The sequence below is a fragment of the Dunckerocampus dactyliophorus genome, chromosome 13 (assembly GCF_027744805.1).
Source record: "Dunckerocampus dactyliophorus isolate RoL2022-P2 chromosome 13, RoL_Ddac_1.1, whole genome shotgun sequence".
NCBI lineage: Eukaryota > Metazoa > Chordata > Actinopteri > Syngnathiformes > Syngnathidae > Dunckerocampus > Dunckerocampus dactyliophorus.
In genome coordinates, this window is record NC_072831.1 from 26365772 (window position 1) to 26377207 (window position 11436).

The window sequence follows — 11436 nt, forward strand, 5'->3', positions numbered from 1 at the left end:
TGTCACATGGAATGTTTTTTTTTTTTTTAGCATTGAAGGTATTTCCTTCATGTTTTGGATTTTTTTTTTTTTTTTAGATTTAGAGATAAAATGAAATGGCACCCGAATCTAGAAAAAATCTTGCAAAAATTGCACAAAACTTTGAAGCAAATCTCAGTTTAGCTATTATCGATGGTCAAGTTTTGTTTAGTTTTTTTGATGGAAAGGACACGCATGGCTAGAGCTCTGCTGTCAATACTAGACTTTTGAACTACTTTGGTGCTTTCCTGTCTACACTTGAGGAACACAAGATCAGAACAGCTTACTGACACCCTCAACTTTAACTCGGACAGGCGAGAGGTACAGATTCTTTGAAAAAAACGAGTTACAAGTGCTGACAGCTGCCAGCAAGCCAAGCTAACCGGCTAACTGCTGAAGTTGAAAGCGTTTGCCTACCAACAATGCCAAACAAAAAAGAGAAATGATACCAGCCCTGGAAATGCGGGTCCAAAATCAGAAACGGGGCTTGTCTGGCTGTCGGATGAGGAGGATGGCGCCCCGAAAGTAAAAATTGGTTCCAGAATTATACAAACGTCTAGATAACAAAAATGTGATGTATTTCACACCTTGAAGTGGAAAATGATAGAGCTACAGGAGGAAACTGGCACAAATAAGGAAAGATCTAAGAGGCCTGCTGCTAACACAGATTGGACAAGTACAATTGCAGAACATCAGCCTCAACAAAAGATTCTTGGGAGATCCATGATGAAGTTAAGGAGGTTAATAGAGCGCTGCGCAAGGATACCAAGGCACTAAGAGATGATAAAGTACTACGAGATGACAATGCTGCCTTGCATGCTGCTCTTAAGGAAGTTAAAAACCCGATGGCGGAAAATAGAACACCGTGTAATAATATCAAGGTTCCACAGAATGATATCAAGGTACTACTGGATGACAATGCCGCCTTGCACGCCACACTTGAGGAAGAGAAAGAAGCACAGGAAAATATAATTGAGAAAATGGATGGATGGATGGGTATGGTTTACTTCTTCTCCTTTTCTGTATCACTTATTTGAAAAAAGGAACCGTGTCAAGAGAACATTAAAAGAGAAGAGTATCCATGGGTAAGTTAAAAATGCTTTTTTCATCAAAGCCAAAGTTGATGGTTTTGTTTGTTTTTTTGTCGTGGTTAACTTCTTTTTACATGACAGACATTATGGCCTAACTTATTTTTACACTTGAACGACAGTTGAGAATGTTATTAAAATGTCAACCTGTGCAGTTAATAATGGTTTTATATGTTGGTAGGCTATTTTCTATAGTAAGCCTTGTACCACTGTTCACTGGACAGTGAGTAAGACTTGCTCATTTTTGTGAAGGGTGTCATCATGTCTAAAAAAAAAAAAGTGGCACCCATTCCAAAAAGCCCTGGCTGCCACAGTGCAAGGATTTCACAGATGCGGACATTAACGCTCTCCTTCCATTGCGGCGGCTCTCCGTCTTGTTGGGGTGTGGGGGGGTGTCGTGTGTACGCTCTCTCCATTCAAATTAGGAAAGACGCCTGGAGGCTGCATTGAGTCAGGCCTGGAGTGCTGGTGTTACACAACAGCAGAGGAGGCCACCGTCGTTACCGCCGCTACCTCCCTCCTCGTCGGGGGCCGCCGCGCTCCCAACCGCAGGCGAGCAAAAAAGGTCAGGAGCTTTTGAAGGTGAAGTGCAGTCGCCATAGTAACAAATGTTGTCTCCCCTGTCTCCTAGCAACGGGATGTGGAGTGATGTCAATGGAAAGCATGCTATTTTCTCCCGCTGACAGAATGTCACTGCCTTGTGTGTGTGTGAGAGCATCTCTGCCCTGCCAAGGGGATGCAAAGGGGGGTGTGATGTTGTGACATCCCTGGGAGTCAGTGATAAACTAAAATATCCACAGGGAGGGGGAGATGATGATTCATGTGCCAATTAGGGATCCAGTTGTTGCTACTGACTCTTTTTTTGGCATCATCCTCCGCATTGAGAAATAACCTCTAATTTTACTCATGCAGGATGTGTCATCACAAGTTCACGCATGTCTTCCACTATTTAACAGGATGGATGTTAGCAATGGGAATAATAATGAATTTGGTTAATTGTGGATGAATTGTGTGGAATTGATTGTTTAATAGTGGCTTGGAAACAGGAGTTTAGAACGTTCCTATAGATATTCACCCATCCCTTTAAAAAGAATACAGTGGAACCTCCACGTTGACCCCCTTCTCGCACCGCAAAATTTGTAATTCAACCAAAATATGCCTCTAAAGTCAAACTAAACCTTTATCACGCATGACTTCAGCTGAATAAGCATCTAAACCAGGGGTCACCAACCCGTCGAGCTTTGGGACTTTGCCGGTCCATCGCATATTAGAAAGAAAATGTATGATTACATCAGTGCCCTCCCCTCCGGGAGCGTGACCACTGAACACGCCCATACATCTTGCTGCCCTCCAGGCACGCAACCGGTAAGCTCCAGCCAGGAGCCCAGTCTCCAAAACCCAGTCGGAGGTACCAGCGCATGTGCACCGGCTCGCCTCGCCCCGTAACAACAAGCGTTCAGCAACAAGCGAAAGAGAAAGAGTGCCAGAGCGCAGCAATGTGCCTGAGAACACAACAGTAGTTATTGCAAGTTAATATGGCTCAAAATCTGCCTTTTCTACCTCAAAATGAAGGCAAAAATATATCTACAAAGACGTGCACCTCCAAAAAAACCTTTGAGTTGCGGCTTGTTAGGGCTGACCTTTGTAATTTTGACCTTTGACCGTTCTCCCCTCAACCACCATCGCTCATGGAGCCGACGCCGCAAGCCCCACCCCGACGAACATCCACAAAAGTAGGGGTGGCAAAGTGTGGCTCGGGGGCCATCCGCGGTGCGTGACTCATTTGTCTTTGCATCACTGCAGAAACAAAATAAAATTTAAAATACAGCAAAAATTGTAAAAATAGAGCAAAGGCACAATGAGAAAAGACTGAAATGTTGTGACACCAACAACCAATAACAACACAAATCTTTGTATTTAAAGACAAAGCTTTCCAGGTGTGGTCAGTTTACGTCAACATGGTGTTGGAGTGTCGATAATTTCATCATTACTGCAGAGCAGCGTAAAACTACAACAGCAACATACTGTAACTACTGTCTAGTTAAACAATGACTTCCTGTTCACTGCAAAGACAGTTTCATTATAAAAGCATGGCAGTATTAACCTGCGTTCTACCACAGCAACTAACAAAATTCATTTTATTCTTAGATTGCTAACCACTGGAAGAAAGACTTGTGCATTTACGAAAGCTTTATTGTCATTGTAGACGAGACATACAATGAAAGGCTCAAAGGTTTTGCAGTGTGCTAAAAATCCTTTGGCATTTGGTGGCTTCACTCTATCACGATTTTTCAAAAATATATGAATACAGCCTCTTTTTTTCTTAAAGAAAAAAGGGAAAATTTACTACTTTTTTGCTGAAATTAAGCATTGTCAAGCATAAAAATACAAATATAAGGCAGTTAGAAGACTCAATCAAAGGCGCTCTGACGATATGTACTATTCTACACTGGTCCGGTAGGTGTCAGTAATGGTACTGTAACGTTCTCGGAGACTTGATCACCGGAACACCAGGGGTTTATTGCAGGTTTGAATTATCTCACAACAGGCACAATAATCCCTAACACGGGCTACTGTTGCGGCCGTAACCCGCTCCACGCTAAAACTGCACTCTGAACCCCCAACGTCACTGTCTGTCCCCCCCCTTGACTCAGACCCCCTAGCACGGGAACGCATTTACCGTCTTATTTATGTCTCAAACGTCTTATTTTCTGTTATTATGTGTACTATTTTAGGTCATGCGAGTGGAAAGATGACCATAGGGATGTTATTTCATGTCTAGAGGGCTCTAATAATATTCAAAAACAGTATTTAGAAGGTCATAAGCAGGCTCTAACTACAAAAATATTTGATTCATAAATAAGGAATGCTACTTCACAGAAATTCACTGATCACAGTCGGGACCAATTAACCGCTTAATGTCGACATCAGTCAACCAGTCCGAGGGGCATTCAGGTAAGCAGGTTGCACCGGGCTTCGAAGTCAACCAGCATCACTGAACATATCATGTTTGACCTTGGAGGTTCCACTGCCCATCCCTATGGGCAGCCTTTGAGGTGTCTCAGACAGAAGTGCCACACACCGAGCCTTAAAAGAGGTCCAGATTAGTGTGCCGTGTCAGTGCGGTTAACATGATTAAGCAAGCCAGTGTAATCATCCTTATCAGGGACAGATGGCTTTCTCTTTCAGAGACGTAGCAGATGATGGCGAGGTTGCGCCGGGACAGAGTCAAAAGACGAGTATGAATAATAAAGCAGAAGGAGCTCTCTTAGGAAGATGGAGCCTCCAGCTATGTCCAGCATTTAAAGATTTAAAATGGCACCTCCCTCCCCCATTTTTTTTTATTGTGGCTGCTGCATCTTGTGAATGTGTGCATGATTTGTAATCAATGGCTGCTCCTGTTGATTCCCCTGATAGGCAGACCCAACAATGAGGCTATGAATAACTCCACTGCCACCTTTAAGTGGGCGGATTTAGTGGGTGAATCATCACGGCCTATTTATAAACCCAATCAGACCTCTTCTGGACTGACAGAGAAAACTCCATAGGTGGGATTCAAAACAGAAATGACTAGGACCCTTCTGAAACGTAGGAGCCCGCAAATAATTCAGTCATTCATTGTCTCTAGCTCCGGGGAGCAACATCACTGACATGCATTTTGCAGTGACACACTACACACTGTTTGCAAGGCGCTGACGTCAGAGGCAGACGAGGGACTGGAAACATCAGGCCTCCCTGAATCAGATCTTCAGACAGACTTGGTCTTAGTGCAATACTGCCACCTACAGGCTGGGAAGCAGCATTATCGCCCCTCTACAGTAGAAGCTACCCTGCTTGGATGCACTGTAAACACACCAGACACTGACAGTCACGCAGCTAATTATCTGACTGGGAGATGGCATGTTGCTTTTACACTGCTTGTAAAATCTGGCTTTTTCCCCACCTTTTTACCCCCATGTCACTGTTCTGTAGAAGTCAACCCGACAATTTTCCACCTCAGTGTGTGTATGGGTGCTCCAAAATGCCGGAACCTGGGTGTAAACCGTGACATCCGGAACTCACTTCTCTAATTATCTGATTGCGGGATGCCACGTTGCTTTCACACTGCCTCCCCCCCCCCAATCTTTTTACCCCTGTTTTGGATTTCTTTTTATGTCAGCCTGGCGATTTTCCACCTAAGAGGTAGTATCAGAAGCGGGAGGCCACCTGTGTGCAAGGGTGCATCTAATTATCTGACTGCGGGATGCCATGTTGCTTTCACACTACCTGTAAAAGCCAGCTTCTTTCCACTGTGTCGCTGTTCTGTATAAACGGCACCAAGGCAAAATGGGGGGAGGGCAAAGTCAACCTGGCACTTTTGCACCTTAGGTCGTATCAGAGCTTCAGCTGAAGTGTGTGAAAGGTACACAGGTGAGGCAATATTTCACTTCTTCTTTCGGGTTGTGCAATGGTAGATAAATACTGGATTTTCTGTTATACTGTAGCTCTGATGCAGCAATTTTTGCAGGGATGTTGTCACAAATATGTGCGCTTTCACAAAAAATATCAGCACCAGCATCTGGCGTGACATAGCAATGACTTGTCAGACAGGAGTTTACAACAGAACAGGGCACGGGAAATGAGTTTTGGGTGTTAAAACTTCACAGCTCTGTCCTGGCATTGTGGAGTACCCTTACACACAGACGGCATCCCTGCGGCTCAGGTACTTAGCCCTTTCACACTTCCCATGTGCACATGTAACTATTCGGTATGAATGGCACCTACACTGAATCAGGAGTAATGGAAGTTGACCAGGCATTTTTCCACCTTATCTGTATAAAAAGGTACAGGCGGATCTCATGTTTCTGCAGGATCTTTGTATAAAAGAGGCTAGAGATAACTACAAAATTAAAAATTGGATATGTTTTTCCGTGCACAAAACTCTTAAAGGCTATAAAAACACAATATAAAAATAAAACACAAAATACACAAATCACAGCAAAATGATGTCTTTATTTAGAAATTAGATCTCTTTTTTTTGGGCCACACAAGTAAACACATGTTTTCCTCAAGTCAATTAAATGCACGATATGTCAATAAAATAATAGTAATCATACAGCAAATTAAAACCGATAACACACGAGGAATAAACAAACTGTTCAGATTATTTTTTATAAAATGACACCATCAAGGCAGACCCCACAAAATAGCCCCAATTCTCATAAACATGTATGGTAACACCCCCCCCCCCCCCCCCCAAAAAAAATTTATTCATCTTTTCAGAAGAGTCACAAAAAGGGGCTAAATACACATGGAGTGTCCCAGTGTGCTCTTCGTCATGTATAAAGCAGTAAAGCCATCTTTAAAAAAATGTTTTGTTTATATGTCACAGCAAAACTAAATGACCATTCCTTCCTCTCGGCTCTTAAAACCAAGAGACGGGCTAAGAATGTGGTCCATGTATGCATGTTCAAATAAAATTAAACCATTACCATTATAGCCAGGACACAAAGCCTGACTCACTCAGGCCTCGGGCTCGTGAAAGAACAGGTCACATGTATGCACGCACTCCATGGTGACGAACAGAGACAAGAATGGCATTTAACTGCACCACACCGTGAACGGGAGACTGACAGTCATGCTTACCTTTGTCCTACGCTGCTATCGCTCCTCGAAGGTGACGTCAAGCGTGTTCTCTCTGTGTTTGTATTGTTTGGATCACAATGTTGATGTTAATTATACTAACGCTAATGACGTTGGTGCTAAAGTTGTTGGCCAAGGGCAAAATTGTAGCCAGCTGTGGGATTAATTGTTGATTAGCTGAAGCAAACTGAGATAAAGCTTGAGTGCACTACTTCACTGCAACCAGCAGAGGCGCTGTTGATTCACTTTCAACTAATTCACTAATCTAAAGTCGAACCACATGACGTCAGCGATGGCATCGGAGATTTGGAAATGTTTATCTTATGATGCTGGTGTGGAAACAGATGTTTAGAACATTCAGCGAGAGATTAAAAATAATACCTACGAAGCCCCCCAATAGTGGTAGAATTTTTTTTTTTTTTTGAGAAAATAATGAACAGTCAAGTCGCACGTCTTGTGGCATCAGCTGTGGGAAATAGAGGTATAGCCAAAAATTGGAGACGCCTCATGCATGGAAGCAGGAGTTCAGAACATTCAGAGAGTGATTAAAAAGAATCCATCCAAAATTTATTTTTTTGTGGGGGGGGGGGGGGGGGGGGGGGGGAATGCCTCAAAAGCCACATGAGACTTCAGCTCAGGATAAACGCCACAAGTGTGTTTTATTATTTCTTTGGCTTTTTTGTGATGCCGCAGCAGAAGGATCCCAATGATGGCAAAGGGGAAACGTGTGGCGATAACCATAGATCTGGCTGCTCAGTACAATACAAGCAATTAAATATTACATAAACCAATTCAACATATTCAATTCAATAATTGTCCACTGTAGTAGAGCAATGACATTTTAGGACATTTCCACCTATTTGTGTTCCGGGTGAAGGAAGTTGTGCTTACCAGGATTTTAGGAAGCAAAGCGTAGCCGTAACGTCACTGAGCGCCAAGTCTCCAGATGGTGCAGAATGGTTGGGAGTGGTCATAGGACGGTGAAGGCTCACGAGTTGTCGGAGGGAACGTGTTCCTCGAAGCCTTCGCTCTCGCGGACCAGCGCCCTCTCCAGGATGACGCGCCCCTCCTTGTAGCGCTGGCTGTCCTCGGTGGCGAACTCGTAGATCCAGCCCAGCTTGCTGTTGCAGTTTTTGCAGCTGACGTCCCTCACCATGTGTCTGCCCGTCAGCATCACGCGGTCCTGGACCTCGCTGTACTGCAGGTTGACCACCTGTATGCAGAGTTCAGGTATGTATGTATGCACACTGTACGTCAACAGGTACCTGTGTAAAACATTGTGCCTGGTACTGTTCCACTCCAGTCCTGTAGGGGCCAATAATGTCCACTAGTCTGCTGAATCCAGCGCCTCCCTACCCTAGTTGGCCCCCAATGCAAGTGGACTATAACGTTTTTTGGGTTTTTTTTTTAATGACGCCAACAAGGAAAAAAAAATGTGACAATAATCACTGAATCTTGCAAAACGTGGCCTCTGTCCCAGCTTCTCAGTACAACATGGCCGCCGTCGACGACGATAAACAATGAAGAGACTCACCTACCAGTCTGTAAAGTTTTAGGCATACACCAGGGACGGGTCCTGAGAGCGCCGTACCTTGTTGAAGAGGAAAGCTCTCCCCGTGGCCCCCGTGAATCGCGTGGAAATGAGCTCGGAGCGATTAGTCAGGATGGTGTCGCAGTTGGCACAGGAGAACAGGCGCCTTCCACCGATGTGGTCCAAGAAGATGCGCCCCATTTTGACTGCACAAACACAGTGGCCACGTCACATCGACATCACACATGCACACATGCAGATTTTATCGCAGATTTGGACTTTTTAAGGCAATGGTCTTTAACTTTATATCAGATTATGTTGAACGCAAATGCAGTTTTCAATGATGTTTTATTTTTTCATATATTGTATGTGATGTTTACTCATTTCCCCCAAGTCTTTAGATTTTCTTCAGGAGTGTGTTGCCAACACATTCAACCTCTTTGACACTCACAACATTAATCGGTTAAAAATGTCACATAAGACGATAAGAAGCGAACGCCACATTAGCCGCTTAGCTAACAGCGACAACAAACACAGACGTGGGAAAAAAGACGTCTTTAACTACTTTTCTTCGCGTCGTCGACTTCTCGCAACCTTTGCGGGCGTGGTGGAAAGATCCGACAGTCCACCGAGCAGCGATGTCAGGGATTATTTCGATTGTTGTTTATAGACAGGACATCTTGTTGTAAGACCAATAGGTTTTGTTGTTGCAGTTCAGCTGTTCCTGTCTGACGATCACGTGATCATTTGTCAACATCCGGTGATGACGTCAGCACAACAGGGCTAACGCTTCGGTGCTCAGGAGACGCTTGAGGGCAGCAATGAGTAACAGTAAATGTTCCAACTTTAGGACTTTCACAAGTGCTTTTTAGTCCATTTATAAAGAAATAATTACTATATATAGATGTATATATATATATATATATATATATATATATATATATATATATATATATATATATATATATATATATACAGTGTATATATATATATATATATATACAGTGTATATATATATATATATATATATATATGTCTTTTTGATATTAACGAGTATATATAATAAATAATTAAAATAAAGATTGTTGATTCCTGCTCCGAAAAATACCGTTTGTCGTCAGGCATCTATACGGACACCTATTAATCTTTAAAGGGTTGTATATTTCATGTATGTGTTTGTTTATTTATTATTACTCTTTTGTTATATTTTATTGCTTGTATTTTATCAGTTATTGTCTTACATGACATTTAGGTACTATATATCTAAAATGAATATTGTTAAATTATTTGAGTAATTTATCAGTATATAAATAATGGTATAAGTCTAACAATGGTGAATTTTGATGTCGTGAATTAAATCTGTACCATTTTTTTAAATTAGTGCAATCTTTTTTCACGCATACATCTTAATTTCTATTACTATTTGTTGCTGTTGTTATATTAATTATTGTTACTTTCATATTGTGGTATTATTTTTGCCGTGGGGTTCTGAATCCGTATCTGCATCTTTCAGACAGCTTAGCTGTTTCTAATATTTTGTCTCTCTGATGTAAAATAAGAACGCCGATATATAAGAAGCCTATTGTCAGTTTGCCTGCATTTTTGTGGCGCACATCTAAAAGGCGGTTGATGGTAATCTGATTACACCCTCATCAAGATTAACTGTCTTCTTTCCCGTGATTCCAAGGGTCAGGTTATCAGCTCAGGCAATCTTAAGAACAAGCTCATAAAACATATCTCTTTATCATCATCATCATCATCATCTCCAAGAAAACTCGACTCAACTGCAACGTTTGACTGAATTGCTGGTTGTTAATTACGCAAGACGGCGAAGTGTGGGGAAGATTCGGAAGTTGCAATAAAGGACAAGTTAAAGAGCAATTTATTCACACATTTTAGATCACATTTGCATCCTATTATAATGCATGTAAGCTTGCTAAAAACAGTCTTCATAAGCTTGACGACTAGGAAGCACAGAAAGTAGGGTATTGTGCAAGTTCAACCAGTGCATTTCCACCCAAATGACTTTTATTAGTAGGCTGCAATGCCACTGTATCGCTCTCCGGAACAATCTCTCTCTTAGTTACTATCACTGTGTCCACAAATGATTACATTTTAGGACGCTCTTATGTCAAAACAACTGTGAAATCATCATTTAGCCTCATGTGCTTTATCTTCCCTCATTGTTATATATCATATGTTGTATGTATGTCATCTTGCCTATATCAGATGGTAGCAAACATTAGCATTTTACTCATTCTCTATTCAAATAATATCTGACGACAGGGCATGATGTATAATCCATATAAGTCTGATTTAGCACCATTTGACCCCTAGTTGCTGTCATGCTGTAGTGTAGCATACTAACTGTTAGCATTTTTCCATTTTCTTTTGAAATAGACTACTACAGACCATGATGTAAAACTTTATCGAGCTACCTAAGCACACTTTGACCCCCAGTTGCTATCCTATCATGGTGTAGGTTAGCATGCCAATTGCTAGCATGTTGGTATTTAATCCCTTTTACTTTGATATGATATCTGAATACAGGGCATCATATAAACTCCTGATCGGTCTGACTTAGTATTATTTAACCCCGAGTTGCTATCATGCTGTAGGGTAGCATACTAACTCTTAGCATTTCATCAATTTACTTTTGAAAAGCATTATATGAAGCCCTTATATAGCTACCTAAGCACACTTTGACCCCCAGTTGGGATTATGATGTGGGTTAGCATGCCAATTCTTAGCGTGTTAGCATTTCATCAATTCTACTTTGATAGAATATCTGACTACAGGGCATGATGTAAAATGTTATAGGACTGAGTGCTTGCAAAACCCATGTTGCTACTTTGCTATGTGTTAGCGTACCTATGCTTAGCATGGTATCCATTTTGTGTTGAAATATTATCTGACTACTACAAGGCATGATGTAGAACTCTTTGACTGTATATCTGCCTTAAGCACTCCTGGACCCCTCAGTTTCTATCATGCTGTTGGTTATCATGCCAATTGTTAGCATGTTAGCATTCAACCCAGTCTTTTATATTCTCTTTAATAATATCTGACTTGACTGACTTAAACAGACAAGGCATGAGGCAACATCCTTAGAAATGCCTTAGCATTTAATCCCCCCCCCCATATCATGCCATAGGTTAGCATGCCAATTATAGCATG

At 41.9% G+C, this 11436-nt stretch overlaps 1 protein-coding gene across 1 annotated transcript; it reads right to left on the reverse strand.

Moving 5' to 3' along the window:
* Positions 1–6078: 6078 nt before the first annotated feature.
* Positions 6079–8993, reverse strand: LOC129192493 (protein yippee-like 5). The gene is made up of 3 exons (XM_054796590.1): positions 8825–8993; positions 8320–8465; positions 6079–7941 (listed from the first exon to the last, which is right to left on the reverse strand). The coding sequence occupies exons 2-3, from the start codon at positions 8458–8460 to the stop codon at positions 7717–7719; spliced, it is 366 nt and encodes a 121-aa protein (XP_054652565.1). The 5' UTR covers positions 8461–8465; positions 8825–8993; the 3' UTR covers positions 6079–7716.
* Between the last annotated feature and the right edge of the window lie 2443 nt (positions 8994–11436).